This window comes from Durio zibethinus, chromosome 5 (assembly GCF_047325235.1).
Source record: "Durio zibethinus cultivar Kanyao isolate XHJ-2024 chromosome 5, ASM4732523v1, whole genome shotgun sequence".
NCBI classification, from domain to species: Eukaryota; Viridiplantae; Streptophyta; class Magnoliopsida; order Malvales; family Malvaceae; genus Durio; species Durio zibethinus.
In genome coordinates, this window is record NC_143166.1 from 30240789 (window position 1) to 30261474 (window position 20686).

General features: G+C 31.6%; 1 protein-coding gene across 1 annotated transcript; it reads left to right on the forward strand.

The window, feature by feature from the left end:
* Window positions 1–10943: 10943 nt before the first annotated feature.
* Window positions 10944–13562, forward strand: LOC111282610 (protein EXORDIUM-like 5). The gene has a single exon (XM_022870765.2). It carries the CDS (start codon window positions 11609–11611, stop codon window positions 12659–12661), a length of 1053 nt encoding a protein of 350 aa, XP_022726500.1. The 5' UTR covers window positions 10944–11608; the 3' UTR covers window positions 12662–13562.
* Window positions 13563–20686: the final 7124 nt, after the last annotated feature.

A 20686-nucleotide genomic window follows, 5' to 3' on the forward strand; every position in this document is an offset into this window, starting at 1 on the left:
GGCAACATAATTCCTTATAGATTCTTTCAAAGTTTGGCTCCAAGTTGCCATCCCATTTCAATAAGCTACTTGATGACCATTTTAATAGTTATAAACAAGTGCGATGAATATAGTTTAGATCTTTTAACCACATATGTAGTAGTAGTAATCTCAAAGAATTTATAAGAGCATCCAAAGCTTCGTCTGTCACGTTTACATAAAGAGTATTATAGGTTGAGCTATCAGTAAATCTTCTTCTATTACACATGTAAGCTTTTATCAAGAATGATTTAATATTCTATACAATGAAGACGAAATAGCACCTACTATATGAATCCATGGCCTACCTAACAAGTAGTTGTATGAGAGCGAGATATTCATAATTTAAAATTTCATATTAAAAGTGTAAGGACTAATTTGTAATGGCATTTCTATGTCCCTATGCACCTTTTCATCTGGTTCTGTCGAAAGCACAAACAACCATATGATTAGATTTCATGTAAGATACATTAATAAGTAGTTTTACTAACGTAGTCATAGGCACGACATTAATTGAAAAGCCATTGTCAATTAGAACCTTGGCTACTATATGACTTTTTCACTTAACAATAATATAAAAAGGCTAGGTACTTTTTTGACTTTTTGAAGAATCTTTTCATCACTAAAAGAAATATAGTTTGAGACCACTAGATTACCAACAAGCTATTCTACATACTTAGCGGATACATTATAGCACATTTTTGCCTTATTCACTACTTTCAAGAAAGCATTATGGTGGGACTTTGAAATTAGCAAACATGACAATAGTAAAATTCTAGTTGACATCTTATTCAATTGTTTTACTATACTACACTTACTATGCTTTATCAGCTTCAAAAAATTTACAAACTTTATTTTTAGAGACTGACTTTTAGTATTCCTTATTAGGGATTACCATAGGGTTACCCTAACTTTTTTTCTCTCTAACTTTGACTTTATATTTTCTAGCTTTCTTTAGCATTTTCAAAGTGTAACATCACTCACATTGAGTCATACCTCCTACACCTATTATATTTATAGTATCTGGGTTGACCACAACATCACTCATACATTTATGGTATTGTTTTATTGCTCTGGTATGAAAAAGGGCTAGAAACTTTAATAGTTACTACTGGTCAAAAAATAGGCCTTTTTGGTATTGGGCTTGGCTTTTCATTGTAACAAATGGTTACCAATCTACATATAAACTTTGCAATTGTATCAAGGCTAGACACTTCATCTTTTGTCAAATTTTTTTGTTTTCACAGAATTTTATTTGACCCATGTCCATTAATCTTTGTACCTTTTTTTGAAACAGATCACAATTCTCTATAGAATACCCTAAAACACACTTATGATAGTCACAACTTTTAGTTAATTTAGTCATTCCATGGCAATTGTAAGGCTTTATTAATTCTAGCATATCAGCCTTAACTAAAGTTTCAAAAACTTTAGCCATCAGAGTTTTGACTTTATCTATCTTTCTTTTTAACATAGCATTTCTGGTCGTCAATTAAATCATTTATTATTGGTCAAGTATGATTTGGTAGAGGATTTTTATTAACATTTGGAGTCCCTTACTAGCTGGTATCAAAGTTTAACATTCATTTCTTAATTAACTCTTAGACCTAACATTTTAAAGTTCTCTCTAAAATGGCTTACATTTTCATAATGATAATGATAATGTGCATTAGAATCGTATCATTTGGCATGCAGAGGTTTCAATGGTTCATGAAGAATAGGGGTAGCAAATGATTTTTCATAAGTTGAGGGAAAAAATCAGTGTATGTCATCATGATAGGGTTAAAAAAGACTTTTTATTTGGTATTTCTAGGGGCTCTTAAACCGCTATCCTAGTTGGGTTTCCATTCTAGTCTAGTAGGTAGAATACGATGGTTTTACATATATATATATAGGTGTTTAAAATGATGATTAAAAAAGAGATGGATAAGTTTATTATTGTATTGGCTGATAGGGATGAAGGATGGATGTTACATTATTTATGAGAGGTTAATGGGTTTGACACATTAATGCAAGATATGAAGTAAATCCTTTAATTTGTTGCCTCATCTAGTTCATTACTTGTACTTCAATTTTTTTCTTTTTAGGTGCTCCACTTTTCTTTGCGATACTTTTCTCTTCTTTGAGTAAAGAATGCCCTTGTAAGCTATTTTCAAGAGTGGATACGAGTTCAATCTAATTAAATAGGCTATCTAGTTAAAGAATCCGTAAGGTTATCCTAGAATATATGTATAAGTAGCTTTTTGTTATAAGCATGTGTAGCTATTTTTGGTAATACATCGTCACATAAGTCACCAAGCATTTAGTCTCATCATGTTTTTCAAACTTAGAGACTTTGAATTTAGGTGGGATAATCATGTCAAGAACTAAACAAAACTCGATCGTATCTATAGAGCTATAAAAATCTATTCATTCTATAACTTTAAGTCTTTCTTTTAGTAATTTCATCTTTTGTTGGGAACTTGAGTTTTTTACTATCTCAAGTGCTCTCATTCTTAGGTTTTCTATCTCTTTAAAATCATTCAGATCTGGCACCTAAATTGAATCTAAAGAATTCATTCTTGAGGTAGGAATAGCTTACCCTTGAAATTGGGTAGGTTCAACTGTTATAGGTATACTAGGATAGACATATGGGTACCCTCTAATAATTAATATTGTTTATAGTTATGCCCCTTGAAAGGTCTAGGCTTGACATGGAATAAAACTTGATAGATACAAAGGATCTTTATTATCTTGTTGTTAGTGGCCTTCTTGAACAACTTCTTCTCAAACCACTTCTTTTCTTTTATTCATCTTTCTCATCATTTCCATCATCATATTAAGCTATTTTTTTTTATCTCATCTTATGTTTTTTTGATCTTATCCATCCAATTGACTTATGCTTCTTCCATGGCTTTAACTTATGAGCCAGTATTATATGAGTGGTGGACAAGTTGATTTAAAGCTTTTAAAGATTGAGCTATCTTAAACCTTTATTACCATAATTTTAAAATTAAAATGTATTATTATTTTTTATGTGGTAAAAAATGATGCATAAATGTATGTTTTTTGTGCAAGAAAAAAATCATCCCATTGTTTTGAATAAGTTTTAAAAGAGATAAAACATGCTTGTAAAACTAAATGGCTTGCATGAATGCATAATGAGATATTTGCTACATAGTAAATGTTTAATAAAAGGATTCTCCATTAAAGATTGTCTTACATAAGCCTGGAAATTAGATTCATGAAGAGTTTTAACATTTTTAGTTTTCAAAAGAAATCTTTGATCTATCAATACTAGTTTTGCACCTCATCTAAAAAGTTTAATAGACATTGCCCTTATTCTCCTATCGAATACATTCTTGATTTCAATTCTTTCACCCTTTTCTCCATTTCTGTTGCTTTGCATATAGCTTTATTGCTTTGTTTAAACAAATGCTTTAAATGCTCTTATTTTGCCAAGAATGCTTATTTCCATCTTTCATCCATAAACTGAAACCAAGTATATACCTGAAGCTACTACATTTATCAATCAATTTTTTTATCGACATCTATTAGGAATACAATTGTTCTCCTAATTCATTGATATAAGCCTGGAGTAAGTATTTCTCTCTTCTAACTTTGTGACATTCCCTTTTTCAATTTTGTATCTCGATTTGTGATTGCCTAATTTTTTTTTAACGTACTTTAGCTTAATAGTAGTAGATGAAAATGTATGGCTTGAATCTTTAAACATTTTTTTCATCGGTTTTATTTTTTACCAATCTTCTAGATCTCATCATTTTGTCTCTTCAAATCATTTTTTAATTTCTCTATCTCTTTACGAAGTCTTGTATTCTCACTTTTCAATTCATCTTTCTCTTTTTGAAGTTTTCGTTTAGTAATTTCCACATCTAGCAAAAAATCTTGTAATGCGATTCAATTAGACCATCAAATTTTTTTTAAAAATGAAACATAATGTCTTTGGCTCACCTAGTGTGCCAAATGAAATATTTTAGAGTGGTATCATCTATGTGTCTCCGTTTATGCACTTGGATAGTTTGATCCAAGCTTTGTGATATCTTATTTAGAGTACTTGCATCAGTATCTGTAAATTCTTATTGGTTGAGCCTATATGTCATAAAGACAAGTTGTTCATAGCCTGATTGCCTTCACACAAGTATCGGGGCATAATTGACGGTACCATACTAACCTAAAACAGGGACCCAAGGTTGATTCCCACAATTGAATAGAACTGAGTCATATGGCATCCATGGTGCTCTCTAAACAACATCTTGACTTGTAAACTTGTGTAAAGTTGAGATCCACTCATTCTTTGACTTTGGCTTTAGCCATTTTCTTTCACAAAACTCTTTTATAGGTATGCAGATAGTGAGGTATGCCTTACAAAATTTAACCTTTTTGGATTCAAGGTGGCTTCTCATTTAAATATATAATAACTGTAAATGTTCGATGAAATGCCCATCACTTTTTTATTAACAATGATTCAAAAACCAAATGGTTTCAATTAAAATTACCATTGCCACATTTATCTAATGCTCCACTTGGTTAAAGAAATCTACTATCATGGCATCGATGTGTCATAAAAATTTAAAAAATATCACCATCCCATAAAGAGCCAAAGCCATTATGCTCATGCCTCGATCATCTTTCAAACACTTAATAAGGTGATCTCGTAAAAAATCTCAAGGTATATAAGTACCTTCATATTTTAACTTCACATATTTGTTAACCTCTTGCATATTGACCTTTATTATACTGGTGAATTTTTTGCAATAGCATGACTTTTTATTTTTTCAATAGATCTTATCTGGGTTTAAATAGCTGGGGTGAAGCAAAACTGAATACTCTTTAATTATTGGTACTATATCTATTTCATTAAATACAAAGCATTTGTATGAAAAATTCTAAAATTGTACTATGGCTAGGACCAAATTACTGTTGGCAACCACTAAAATGAGTAATACCAAATCTTCATACTTCTTACGAAAAGCCTTTTATCTTGTTTCACTCTAACGTTCCCAAATACTGGTCAACTTGGTTGAAATCATTTTGTCTAAGATCAAGATGTATCTTTTCTAGAAGAGTGGACACGTGATTTCTTGACAAACAATCTCTTTTTTTTGCGTTGGGTGTCTTAGATCTTACTTTTAAACTATCAAAAGTTTTATACTTGATGGGCGTAATCCTAGCTTGTAGTAAACTCTCCATGGATGCAAGTGAAATCACCTTGTCAACAATTACTATGTAGCAAATACCTCCTAATATGAATACCAATAGATGCAAATACATGAAAATGAAATGAATCAAACAGGACAATGCAAATCATAATGTCAAATATTATTGTTAAAGGTTGTTCCTTCATTTGTCCTAATTGGGGTCATAACTCTACATAATGGGTTGGCATGGCCTTATCTTAAGGTGAGTTCCTTAGGTTTTTTATATGCTAGGCTTGGATATTAGGTAGGCTAAAAATCTCCTAGATTATTTTTCACTGTCATCCATGCTGGACTAACAAGGCACTCGGATCCTCACCCATTATAGGTTACAAAAAGAAAAAGTTTAATCTGAGTGAAAATATTTTGTTAGCTTGTGTGGAGGCACCTCACAAAAGCGATAGATACTCTACTTCCTTTGAAGAAGGACTGAGCTCGGGTTGAAAGCTTGTGTATGCATATGCACATGTAATGTGTGTGAAAGAACATGTAATCATTTTGTGAACCAAATTAGACATTTGATTTTTCCCACAACAAATATAAGTTTATAAGAAAATAATAACATTAGTAAAATAAGATAACTTGAAAAATTAAATAAAAACAAAAATACTAACAAATTAGACCATCTAATAAGTCCTAAGGCAACACAAAGTTAGTCTTTGGCTTGACTCCCTTGGTAATCCTCAGCAGAGTTGCAAGCTATCATAATATATCAATTTGGGGACTCGATCATTAGACATAATATATCAAGAGTTATCACCAATCTTTTTTATTGAGGTACGATTGACCACGAAGTTAAAATTACATTTTTTCAAGAAATCCTAAATTCAATTAAGACTTTATAAAAATGATAAGTTTTGGTCTACGTTGCAGTGATAAGTTTATGAGTACATTTACATATGGGGAAAGATTTATACCCCCCACAGCACCCGTTCGAAGATGGTACCAAATAACTTTATATTGCACTAAATTGGTCTTTAATTAAATGACCTTTTGTTTTCTTTTTTTTTTAAATTTAATTTAATTATTTAAATATAAAAAAATTTCGTAAGATTTTTCCATCATTCTAATAAAATCTCTAAAAAAATTTTTTCACCTTAAGAATATTAAGAAAACCCATTTGTTTTTTTTTTTGAAAAAGCTTCATTCTCGGATTAATAAAAACTTTTATAAATTTTTAAAAAAATCATTTTATAATTTTATTAAAATTTTCATCATTCTAGCAAAATTTAGAAATATCTTATTCTTTAAAATTTTCTTTTAAGGATCACTCATTTGTAATCTTTAAAATTTCAGAAAGATTTTTTATTATTTTAAAAATGGTTTAAATCATAAATTATTTATCATTCTGGAATAACTTAGATCGAAATATTTTTATTTTATTATTATTTTTCTAAAAAATTACTCGTTTGTAATTTTCTTTAGAATCTTATTATCATTAACAATCATACTTATTTATTTTGATTTATTGAAATTTTATAATATTTATTATTATTATTATTATTATTATTATTATTATTATTATTATTATTATTTACTTAAGAATAAATGTAAATCGTTGGTGTAAAAATTTTCTTCAAAATTTTCAACATTTTCATAAAATTTGGATAAATTTTCACACTTAGGAACTTTAAAAATCACTTTTTCGTAATTTCTTGTAATTTCATGATTTAGGCGATTTTCATTATTCCCATGCTTAATTTTTTTGTGTTATTATTATTTTTTGTGACCTTTGTTGTTTTGTTTTATATTTTTTTGTTTGTCTAAAATTTTTATAATTTCGGTAAAATTCAAAAATAATCTTCTATAGAAAATTATTCATTTGTAATTTTCTAGATTTTTTATTGTTGGTTTTATCCTTTTTTATTATTTGTTTTATTATTTATTTTTGTTTCAAAATAAAGATTTTTAGAATTTTTTTAAATTTACCGTTATTTTGGTAGAATTTAAAAGGTTTTTTTTCATCAATTGCAGATTTGTAACTATTTGAAAATTTATTGTTATTATTTTTTAAAATATTTATTTTTATTTTATTTATTTCTTTTATTATATTTTTTAAATTTTCTTAAAGTTCGTTAAATTTTAACGTAAAGTTATGTAAATAAATTTTAATTAAAATTTTATTTTATAAATATCTTATGTTATAGAAATTCAAATTTTAAAGATGCATATTATTCAAATAATATATAAAATATAAATAAAAACAAAAATAAAAATCTAAAAAAAAAACCCAAAAACAGCCGATTAGCGGTCAAAGCACAATTTAGCTAGTCTGAGATGGTTTTCTAGCAATTTTTCGCTATTCAGCTCGATTTCTAATGGTTTTTCTTATGGTTTGGTGAGACTAGAATGGTTTACCTACGGTTTAGTCAGACCAATTAGGAGTTGATTGATAGAGTTGGAGCCAGGGCGAGTGCGAGGGCCCCATTTTGGGTCGCAAGTTACACATGAATCTTCCTTGGGCTTGAAACGATGTCATTTTCTTTTTTTTTTTTGTATATAAATCAAACTTTTCATTTCAAAAAAAAAAATACAAACTTCCAAAAAGTTCTTTCAACTTCTACCCAAAAAGGTCGGTCATTATCATCGTTATCATTGTGCTGTCATCAATCGTCATCATCGGTAACAAAAAATTTTTCTAAAAAACATCAAACGGCTCCTCTTAACCTCTTTTACCTTGATCTAGCCTCTTCTTCACCAAAAATGGCCACTAAAATACCAAATCCTCTTTAAAAGTTTCAACCAATTCGTTTTTATTATTTTTTCTTGTTGATGCTTTTTTTTGGCATTGGGTCCCCGTTCCAAGGGTTGTGGCTTTTTGTTTTCGTGTTTCTTTTTGTTTTTTTAGTAGGCAAAGAATTTTTTTTTTTTTTTGGGTTTTGACCAAAGGTTTGGTTTTTTGTTTTGGTAGAGCTTTATTCTCTATTTAGGTTTTTTTTTTCTCTAAGTTCTCTTTTCTATGATTGAGATATCAAATTTTCAAAAGTTTGTGGTAAATTTTCAAAGTCACAAGTGGACTTTTGGTGGTCAAATTTTGCGTTTTCGTTAGGCAAGGACAGAACAGCTGGTAGGCAGTGTAATAAATGCACTTATGACTTTAGGGGAAGAAAGAAAAATAGAAAGGTAAAAGAAAATTAATAATAAAAAAAATAAATTAGATTTATCAAAACATCTGATTGATTAACACTTATTTTTACTTTATTTATTTTATTATTTTTTCAAATAAAATTGCTGTCTATATTATCCATAAAATTGAAAAAGTTAATGGAAGCTAAGTAAAGTTATTATAGGCAAAAATCCAAAATAATTTGGATACAAGAAGGAGACCAGAACACAAGATTCTTTCACAAGATGGTTGTAGCCATACAGAAAAAAAATCATGATAAGAGTACTTAATGATGTTAAAAGGAACAAATTGGAAATTTTTTTTCAAAAATTTCCAGGGAAGCAATATCATTCTTCCCAAAAATAATTCTTACATCAGACAAGAAAGTTAAAGGTTATTCACAGGAATTTTTAATTGAACTTCTCCAAGCTTCAATATCTTTTAGGGATCAAAATGTACTCATAAAGCCAATGATGAAAGAAGAGATCAAAATTATTATGTTTTTTTATGAATAATGATAAAGCTCTTGGTCTAGATGGATACACAACTCATTTTTTTAAACAATCATGGTCCATTAGTAGTGAGCATGTAACAATGCTATATTGCATTTCTTTCAAATTGGGCATATACTCTTTACATTTAACTTAACCATTATTACATTAGTTCTAAAGTGTGCAAATCCAAGCAGGATTAGAGATTGTAGGCCCATATCATGTTGTACTATCATCTATAGCTGCATTACCAGGATTTTGGCAAATAGACTTAAAAAGATCTTGCCAAATATCATAAACAAAATCCAAAGTGCTTTTATAAAAGGGAATAAGATTACAGATAATGTGCTTTTGGCATAGAAAATGGTAAAAGGGTATGGTATATCATATTATCCCTAAGGTGTGTAAGAAAGATTGATTTCCAAAAGGCTTTTGATACATTGCATTGGAATTTTATCCATAACATTTTGGCAACCATTAGATTGCTTTCAAAATTCATAGGCTGGATCAATAGTTGTATTACAACCCTAATGTTTTCCATATCATTTAATGAAGCTTTAATAGGTTATTTTCAATGAGCTAAAGTAATAAGACAAGGGGATCCACTCTCTTTTTATCTGTTTACTCTAGTATTGAATATGCTATCAAGAATGCTAGATGAAACTATCAAGTTTGCAGTGTTTGCCTATCATCCTAAATGTAAAAAGATCAAGCTGACACATTTGTGTTTTACAAATGATTGTTGATTTTGCAAAGGGAAGTAAGGATTCAATCATTGATGTTAAAGAAAATATGCAAGCTTTTTACTTTTTTTAAAGGTTGTAACTTAATTATGAAAATAGTAAAATGTATACCATGGGAATAGATAGGGTAGAGATCTAATCAATTCAACAGGACATGGGATTCAAAATAGGGTCACTCCTGTCAAATACTTAGGAGTTCCATTAGTAACTAGAAGACATATTGCAAAAGATTGTGCTCCATTACTTCAGAAGATCATAACCAAGATTAAAGGATGGGCTAGTAAGCACTTCTTATGCTAGAAGAGGATAGCTAATCCAATTAGTATTTTTCAACTTATAGAATTATTGATTTAGACACTTTATATTGCCCAAACATGTGTTAAAGAAGATCAATTAACTATGTTCTAGTTTTTTTTGAAAAGGCCAAAAGGGGAATACTAGAGGGGCTAAAATCAGTTGGAAAACCATATGCCACCCTAAGTCTAAAGGTGATATAGGTATCAAAGACACACTAACTTTGAACAAGGCATGCATGGTGGAAATATTTGGCTATTTTCTCAAAAGCATGACCTCTATCAATAGCTTGGATTGAAGCATATGTCTTGAAACGCATAAGCATATGGTAAGTTGCACCGTAATAGGGTAGCAGTTGGAGTTGGAAGAAACCACTTCAACTCCAAACTACTGCACACCACTTCATCAAACAAGAAAATGGTATTGAGATGTGGCATGTCCTTAACAATGGCTACTATGTTGCAATGGTTTAGAATGAGATAAGATCTAAACAAAAGAAGGTTGAGTGGCATAAACTAATATGGTTTTAGTATGACATCCCAAAACACTCAATGATTGCATGAATAATTATACTATACAAGTTTCCAACAAAAGATAGGTTGAGGAAATGGAGAATGGAAGTGGCTGAAAGGTGTTGCCTAAGGGACTACTTGTTTTTTGGTTGTGGATATGCAAAAATGGTGTGGAAAAAAGTATTACAATCATATAATTGACAGAGAAGTTGATGAGTGGGTTGAAGAATTGAAATGGGCAATGACAAGGATGAAAGGCAAGGCACAGATATCAGCAATATTACAAATTGCTTGGAATGCTCATATACCATATATAGAGAGAAAAGAACTATAAATTATTTAAGAATAAAGAAAGAACAGAAGAACAAGTGTATTATGATCGGATTAAGAAAACTGTCAAGGTTCAATTATATGGATTGCATTCAATTGCTATTAACTCAATCAATAAGAATTTGTATAATGATTATAATATAAATAAAACTATATTGTATAATTGTTAGAATATGATTTGAGTATATATATAGAGTGAATGTATTATAAGAATTTATTGCTTTTTTGGATAAATAAAATACAACTTATTCTCAAAAAAAAAAAAAAAAAACAATTGAAGTCAAAGTTGAAAAGATTGTGAGTTTTGCCACCAAGTCACCTTTCTTCATAAGCTCACAAAGCCTTTTGCAAGTTACAATAAATAGTTACTTGGCTGAACAAAACGGAATGAAATGATTTAGAACTAAAACAAGGCAAGAAAAACTTAGAAATGAGTCATAAGATGGGCAGACGAGGCAGCCTAGGTATTCTTTCAAAAAAAAAAAAACAAGAAAGATGGAGCCGGAAAGGGAGAAGATTTGAAACCCTGCACTTAAACTCAGGTCCCATAAAAATTAAAAAAAAAAAAGGTTTAGAGATAGAAAGAGAAAGTGAAAGGGTATGCCTGCACATTGCAGCTGTCTCCAGCCCATTTCCCTCCCCTTCCCGACCCTCCCTCTAACCCCATTCCTTCTTTATATACTATTCTTAATCCCATAAAAATTAAAAACAAAAAAAAAACAAAAAGAGGTTTAGAGATAGAAAGAGAAAGTGAAAGAGTATGCTCGCACATTGCAGCTGCCTCCAGCGCATTTCCCTCCCCTCCCCTCTCCCTAACCCCATTCCCCTCTTCATATCCTATTCTTAATCCCCCACTTCTCTCTACCTTCAGCGCCACCACCACAACCGATCCATTTTTTCTCCACGGCCAACGCTCAGAATGTCTCTTCACCATTTATTATTTCCCTTTCTAGTACTCGCATTCTCTTCTACTTCTTCAGTAGCTGCTGCTCCAAAGGAGCAAACTTTAAACACCCAAGAAGCTGAATTCTTTAACCCTAAGCTTCCACCACGTACTCTTTCTTCATCCAAAAAGTTTGAAGGCTCATCGAACCTGGTCGACCTTCGTTACCACATGGGTCCGGTGCTTTCCTCTTCACCGATCAACATCTACCTCATCTGGTACGGTCGTTGGTCCGTTTCCCAAAAACTCCTCATCAAAGACTTCCTAACCTCCATCTCCCCTTCCTCCACACCATCTGCTTCACCTTCCCCTTCTGTTTCTGAATGGTGGAAAACCGTTTCTCTTTACACCGACCAAACCGGAGCCAACGTTTCCCGAACGGTTGTCATAGCGAAAGAACACTCCGATTCGCGCTACTCCCATGGTTCTCACCTCACGCGCCTTTCTATCCAACAAGTTATTGCCAACGCCGTCAAAACCGCTCCTTTCCCCGTCGACCACCAGAATGGAATCTACTTGATCCTCACCTCCCATGACGTTACCGTTCAAGACTTTTGCCGTGCCGTTTGCGGCTTCCATTACTTCACATTCCCATCCATGGTGGGTTACACTTTACCCTATGCTTGGATCGGGAACTCAGGGAAACAATGTCCCGAGGTCTGCGCTTACCCCTTCGCCGTTCCAGGCTACATGGGCGGCGGTGGTCCAGGTGCATTGGCTCCACCGAACGGAGACGTCGGCTTGGATGGGATGATTAGTGTGATTGCCCACGAGTTGGCTGAGCTTGCGACGAACCCGCTGGTGAACGCATGGTATGCCGGCGAGGACCCGACTGCGCCAACCGAGATAGGTGATATGTGTGAAGGGTTGTACGGAACAGGTGGAGGAGGAGGATACATCGGTCAAGTTATGAGGGATAAGAAAGAAAGAACTTATAACATGAATGGGAGCAAAGGAAGGAAATTTTTGGTGCAATGGGTTTGGAGTCCTGTGTTGAAAGCTTGTGCCGGTCCAAATGCTTTGGACTAAATTTTAATTTAGTTTATTTTGTTATTTTGTTATTTTTTTAAAATCAGGTTCTTTTCCATGGAATCTTGATTTTGTCATTTTAATTTTGTTTGGGGGGAGATAGCTATGTATACTGAGTACAGCGATGGAGAGTATGATTTAGTTTGTAGAAGTATGAAAAGTTGGATGGTTAAGGTGAAGAAGCCTGAAGGCAGGGGTGTTTAGATTTTATTTTTGTAATATTTATTCATATTTTTATAGCATTATTTTTATTAGATATTATTAGAAATTTTCATTTGATAAGTTCTGCAGTTTGTTGTTCTTCTTTTAGCAGCTTTAGTTTCAAAATGTGTGTGTGTGTGTTTTTTTTTTTTTGAAGTTTGAAGTGTTCCTCTTGTTCCTGAATTCCCTCAAGAAATTCAAAAGCTATAAAATTGTTCAGTCTTGCACCAAGCCGCTGCAATTTCTCGTTGCACCAACATTAGTGCTTCTGAGTTCTGATAAGAGCAAAACCAGTGTTATTAGCTGATTAAAGCAATGGTCTAAGATGAATCTTCCATTGGTGATTGGCAGGTGAATAATGCAGAACAGTGCATAGATTGAGCTTTACAGCGTGTTTTTTTTTTTTTTTTTTCTTTATATAAGTGTTACTCTAGGTTTTAGAGAAGATTTACATTAAATTTATAGATTAATCATAAAAAAATTGCTGACAACAGAATCCAAACTTAAAAAGAATTTCTCACAATGAAAATTTGAACTTAGATCTTGCAGCTTTACAGTGCATTCATTTTATTCTTTCTTGGCTTTAAGTTATGCTGTCAAAAAGTGATATAGCCTTCGATAATTCTCATCATGTTTTCAAAGGCGTTCATTTTTGGGCTCGGGAGTGACCCAGAATGGGGTCATAAGAGTCCCTGCTGACGGGACTCCATGTCTGATTTCATCGTCATTGTATCTCAAATTAGAGAGAAAAACTTTAACCACTCGCTGTTGATATGAGTAATAAGAAGTTTAATTTTTTTTAAATAAAAATTTTATTTTGAGTCCTGTAAATTAAAAAATAGATTTAAAAAAATTTATTTCTTATAAGATTTAATCTGATTTAATTTTTTATTAATCGAAATTTAAAATAATTTTTGGACATCAAAAAAATTTCAAATAAAAAAAAAAACCTTAAAATACTTGGATATAGTTTCTGCGCATATAAGGACAGAACTGATGCATGAAGTTTGTGTTAATTGTTAGGTATTAATGTTAAAGATCTTGATTTGAGATGTAATCTCGTATTATGTTGCGCTCTATGTAATAAAAATATATAAAAAAGGAGAATCAAATAAAGATAAAAAATTTCCAATATGAAGGGGCTGTTTTATACCTTGAAAACTGTACGGTCATGAATTCAAAACATGAAGGGAAACAAGGGGAAAACAAATTCTTGTTCTTCCAGGCTAGTGGGTGGGCAGTTGGTAGAGACCCCAAACTTTAAATGAGTATTAGTTGTGATCCACAGCTAATACTGGGACCCATAAAAGTGCACATGGTATAAGTTTTTATTATGGACTTTCGAGTTACGACCCACTGCCCTGGTCTTTTCTGTTCATGCCATAAGCCGCTGCCTCATCCCTGTGACCCCATTGGAAGGACGGTTGAGAAGGGTTACTATGCTTTGGTTACTCTGCATTGCAGCTGCTTGGTTTCCAAAAACTGAACAGTAATAAATAATAACATGCAAAGGGTCGAAGGTTAAATGCCAAACTCTGCGAAATCTGCTCCTGGCCGGTGATTTCGTGGAAACCTCTCCCTTTTCCTATTGGTCAGTGGTGCTTAATTATAGGTGATTGATTCTCTTGATCTCTTCAAGTTTGGACAACGAGGAATGCTTTTACTACTTTTTACTCTTTGTTTTGGCCAGATCATGATGATAGATGTTCACTGTAAAATAAATTCATTTGAGATTTAGCGTTTAGTGAAATGATTTATGGGGTTTGGTGAAATGGGAAAAATAAGAACTATGCAATTCAATCCTTTTTGCAGTTTACGAGAAGATATATAGGGTGTTAAAAGGTCTGTTATATTCTATGTTGATACTACAGGGAGTTTGGTATCAGCTCTGCTGTTTGAGATTCAAATTGGGGCTTGATAACTCCAAAATTCATAATAATCAATGGTGATGGATATAGTGGTTGGAAGGCAGAACATGAACTCACACTCTTGAAGTTAATGTTATTTACTTGAATGGGTCACACTCAACTGCCGTTGATAGCTTATATGCAGATATCCCCCAATTATTCCTAATGATTCTTCATCAACCAAAAAGATAAAAATAAAAGCCATGAATATATTTCATGTGGCATACTAATCTTAGGTTTTTCGGCAAATTCTCTCAACATATCCATTGAATTTTATACGGATGCAAAAAAAAGATAAAAAAAATCATAATTTAAAATTTTAACAAAAATTATATATGAATTTAATAATAATAAAAATACATATTTCGTATTTGATATATCAATATAAATTTAATATAATAATTTTTGTATTTTATATTATTTAATATAAAATAAAACACGATAATTATAAATAATACTGTTCCAATGGATTGAGTTGGGGAATCACATGCACTGTAACGAAGAAAACAAAAACTTCCCAAACAAAGAGACAATTGCCAGAGGGAAATTTTTTTGGAACCGAGTTGCCTCTCAGCTCAAACTGAAGTTATTGTTCAATATTAGTAAAAGGCAATTCCAGACATCTGGTTTTTAACCATTTGGGTTAAGCCACTCCAAGTGAATTATTATGTTCCTGCAGTCATTTTAAAGGAAATTGATTGTGATTACAGAACAGGAGCCCCTGTGATGTATCTATTAGCTGGTTGCCTTCTTAGTAGAATATTCTTCCATTCTCAGAAAGGGCAAAAAAACAGAATTAGTTAGGAAGGTATAGCAAGATTTTCCTGCACTCAATGAAGCAATCGAAGTGACAAGTCAAAAGAGAAATCTTAAAGTTGATATTTGGCATAGACATGTAGTAACTAGAAGTTGAACTCAATGGGACAGCAAAGCCTTCACATTTGGCATAGACATATGGTAACTAGAAGTTGAACTCAAATTTCTTGTCTCCATCACTTCCTCACCCTTCCTTTGTGGGGCTAACCTCTTCTGGAGGGCACAACTGCTACTATTTTTATTAACAGTGATCTTTCAACAAAATATAGCCAAGACTCCAGCGGTATATCACTCCATCTACTGCTAGTCTTCACAATATTGTACTTCCAAAATTGTTTCTTTCATTTCCTTTTGTTTTTCACCTTAATTTTTTCCTTTCAAATAATAATTTGCTTCAATTTTTACTCAACTTCTGATTATGACTGGAGAGGAGAAAGAATATCAGAGAGTTTTCGCCTTACAGATGTCAAGCGATAGCGGTAGTTAGAGCAATCATTTATCTATTTTATTTTATCTACCTCATGCACTGCTGAATCCGATGGGATATAGAACAAGGTTTACACAGATGAACTTAATTACTATGGTTTTTTTTTTTTTTTGATAAATGGTATATTTTTATTATCTAAGAAAGAAGGTATTGAACCTGCTATAAGAATATTGTCCAACACTAACAACATTATACAAATAAAAAGTATATACATTGTAAACTAAAATTTATAAAGAAACAAGAAGTCTCCAACTCTGATGCCTGCCAAAAGTCCTGCAATCTAAACCTTATAAAATCAACGATACAGTTGAACGGTTCCTCTGCTTCACGAGCCTTTTCCCCATCCTTCCTATTGTTCCTTTCCATCCAAATGAAATAGATGCATGCATTCCTAGTTAGTTTAAGAATTACTTATCCGATCAATTTCATATGACCATTAACCCACATCCCTTTGAAGACCAGAACAATGCAACAGCTTACTCCATACCAGCGTACTATAGAAGCAAGAGAAATATAAATGATCCCTATCCTGATCGGTTTGTTTTCAAAGCAAGTACAGGCTTTTGTTTTTTATTTGAACGTTCAAGTTGAAATTTTGCATATAAAAGATGAGATTTCAAAAATGTAATGATATAAATTCATACAAGAAATTGAATCCCAAAAATTCAATAATAAATTCATACAAGAAATTGAATCCCAAACGTTTTATTTTCAGGCATAGCTTTTGTTCGAGTCTGGCGGTAAGGGTGTGCTGTTGCCTGTTGGACATAAAGTGATCCTGTTAAGAATATGTAAATATAGGGGTATTTGAAAAAAAATTTAACTCTCAAAATTAATAATTATAGCCATCTAATTTTTTTCCGAGAAAATTAAAGTTTATTTTCTTCTGCGTTTAATTTGAACATTTCAATTTGAGACTAGTTTAAGCTTTTTAATTGAATTTATCAAATTGGATTCCTTCAAACTTTGTTTTGAATGAATCAGTTTTGGTCATTTTGCTTGGATCCAAATCCGCTCTAAATCAATTTTTGGGTAATCTTACATGCACTTGGAGGAAACTCGAAGTCCAAATTTTAATTTTACAGCTCAAATTATTAATTGAAAAATTACAATTTTTTTTTTTTTAAATTTGCCAGAGTTTTCACCCTCGCTTTCTCTTCAGGCCAAGTCCAGCACTACGCATTTCCACCTGTAGCTATGGACTGTTTTTTCCTTATCTTTTTTCCATTTACCTTCAACAAGATTTGATCAAAACTTCTCACTTTTCCTTCCAGGAAATGCAGCATTGCAAGACCCCAAATGCAGCCACTACTGCTGCAGCAAAACTCCAAAGTCTAGCTACAAACAAAGTCAAAGAGTTCCATTCGGGGTTCTACAAAACAGAGATTTCACAAGCCAAAAAGGAGGGACACACGAAGAAAAACACAACGCAAAAGAAGCCGAAGCTCTTACTCTGCCCCACAGAATAGCCAAGCCTTCCACAACAACAAAAACGCAACACCCAAGCCACCATCGACAGCCTACCAACTCTGCCTCCACAAGCCACCATGAATCCCTCCATACCCAATCTCCCTCCACCTTACTGAATTGAGTCGAAACCACCTCTGAACCACCCCAACCGCACCGAGAACAGCTCCCGTTCCCCATCCCTTACAACCTTTTGCACCAAAATCACCCAAAAATGGCACCATCCCAGCCTCTAACCCCAACCATGAAAAATCCTAGCCCTTCCAAGAACCGAAACCCGCCACCACCATTACCCATTAACCCATCTGCCCGAGACCCATCCAAACACAAAAAAAAAAAAGTCCTCATCCCCTTTCGGAGAACATCAGAAGAATACACAGAACAAAACAAAGAAAAATAAGAAAAAAAAAGAGATAAAAATGAGACTTCCTTCCTCTTAAGGTTCGGACTTATGGTGTTTTAAGGAGATTTGGGAGCTCAAAATCGGTGTGGGGGAAGGTCACGTGAAGGAGAAAAACATTTAAAAGGTGGGACTATTTGGGCGGTCGAGAGCGGCGAGAATGGGTAGGAAACCGTGGGTTTGACTTTTAGATCTAGCAAAATCTAGGTAGATTCTGGAGAAACTAGTTTTAAAAATGGGAAGAGGACGGAAAAAGGACTAACGAGAAGTCGTGGAAACGGTTTCCCACCCAACGGTTTCCTGGTAGTCACTTGCCGTTCGTCGGCGCCAGAACAAGGATGGAAAAAGGAGTAAGGAGAATTATTTTGGGTTGTTCTGGCGTCGACTAACGGCAGTGACTGGCGGCACCAGCGTCGGAATCTGTAAAGGAGGGTGGCTGTCGGCTGGCTTACGAGAGAGTTGAGAGAGTTAGAGAGAGAGAGAGGGCTTTCTGAGATAGAAGATGAGAAGCACAAATGAGTGAAAACTTTTTTTGGGTATTTTATTTAGGTGCTGTTAAACGCATCGTTGAAAGCAGAGTTAAAAAAAGAAGAAAAGCTACCGCCAACCAAGGTTAACCCGCTGACTCGATCCTAACCCGACTTGGACGACCACTAGGGACCGCTAGCCGACCCGCTTCAGTAGCCTAGGCCTATTTTTGGTAATAGTAGAACTTTAAGTGCTTGGGAGACGTAAGACTTTGGGCTTCGACACCGAAGTTTTGTTTGGATATAATTTCTATTCATGTTTTTGACATTTTATTTGTATGTTTGTATATTATTTATATCAATAATATTTTATAAAACATGCCTACTTTGAAATAAATAATATTTATAAAAATAAATGTTATAGATAATTATATATTTTTATGAGAATTTTTTATTTTTAAATATTTAAAAAAATAATTTTTCGATGATAAAATTTTGAGAAATCAAAATAATGATTTTCAACAACTCTTTAAGTGAGAAAATTTTTTAAAATATTGTCAGAGTATTGAGGTATTTAAAAAAATATTTAATACAAAAAATATTCATTTATTTTTTATTTAATTATGAAAAAATAGATTTTTTTAAATAGGATAAAATGATTAATTTGCGAGCATCATTTTCTTTTTACCTATGTATATTAATCTTGAAAATAAATGCTAATTTTTAATGATGAGATTTTAAGAAAGTTTGAGTAATAATTTTTAAAAACTCTTTATTTGAAAATTTTTTTTAAAAATACTATCAAAGTATTAAAGTATTTAAAATAATTTTCAATATAAAAAAAATTCATGTTTACCTTTTTTAATTAAAAAATTTTAAAAACCTTCTAAAAGAATATAAAGAAAGTAAAATGTTGTTTAAATCAAATTATGAGCATCATATTTTACTATATTTGTATAAATATTAATTTTTAAAAAAAGTATGAGCCATTGATGATGAGATTTTTTAGAAGTCCAATTAATGATTTTTAAAATATCCCTAAGTAATAAAATTTCTTTTAATATTATCAAACTATTAGAATATTTTTAAGAAGTTTTCAATATATAAGATTTTTATTTATTTTTTTTTCAAAAAAGATATAAAAAAAACAACAAGATTTTTTTAAAAAATAAGGAATTAAAGAAATCATTTTTTAAATATCAAAATTAAAATTTTTTTTTTCAAAATTAAAGGTTAAATAAAAAATAATTTGTACCATCTTTGAACAAACGCCGTAAAAATGTTAATTTTTTCCAACATATAATCATACTTTCCAATTCAATTTTATTTTTACAAACTCAACAATTATTTTTTTAAAAATATTTTAATTAATTTTAAAAATTTTATTAAAATAATAATTTTTTTAGATAATCAATCATATCTAATAAAAAAATTAATAATAACTCTTTATTTTAATTATTTAAAAATTTATTTAACGATTTCTAAAATCACTATAACAATAATCCACCAAAAATATAAGTTATTACCAACAATTAACTATTCAAAGTGTTCTCTCTAATGATAAATCATACAATTAAAGACTGAAAGAATCTTCTTAAAAAAATAAGAATAAGTCTGTACAAGTAGTATATGAGATTACTGTTCTAAGTTTCTAGATATTTTCGACACAAAAGATTATAAGTGAAAGGGAGAGAGAGGAGGAATAAGGAGCATTCATTCAAGACCTATTCATAATAGGTTTTTTGTATTTTGATTATTTTCTTTACTTTTCAATAATTTATCTAATTTAATCACTGAAAATTTTAACTTCTTTTAATTAAGTCCAATTTAATTAAATTAAACTTAATCTGTAATAAACCACGCTTTTTTGTGCGTGGCCCATTAAATTATCTAGAAATAAATATAAACACTAAAATAGTTAATTAATTTGCATTAAAAAACGAGTAGGTTTTTTTTTTTTTTTTTTTTTCAATTTAGAGAATGAATGGTTTTAATTATATATATAAAAAAGAAATGAATAGTTCATTCCATGTACATGCCCATGTTTTTGGGTTAAGCCCTTTACAGCGGTTGATGCCACCTTTTTCTTTAATTTTTTTTTTTTTACATATGATAAACATAATTCATAATGAAAGAGAAAAGAAGTCTTGATTCAAAATAAAAATTTTTATGCCCTCCTTTAAGAGTTTCTTAGCTACTAGGCCAAACAGCTAAGGTCTAAGGAGCTATCTGTTTTTCGTGCAAATAAGATTATGCAAAGGGAGCATTTATTAACGTTAA

Excerpts from the sequence above, each read along its gene's own strand:
- LOC111282610 (XM_022870765.2), top strand. The coding sequence starts at position 11,609 with ATGTCTCTTCACCATTTATTATTTCCCTTTCTAGTACTCGCATTCTCT.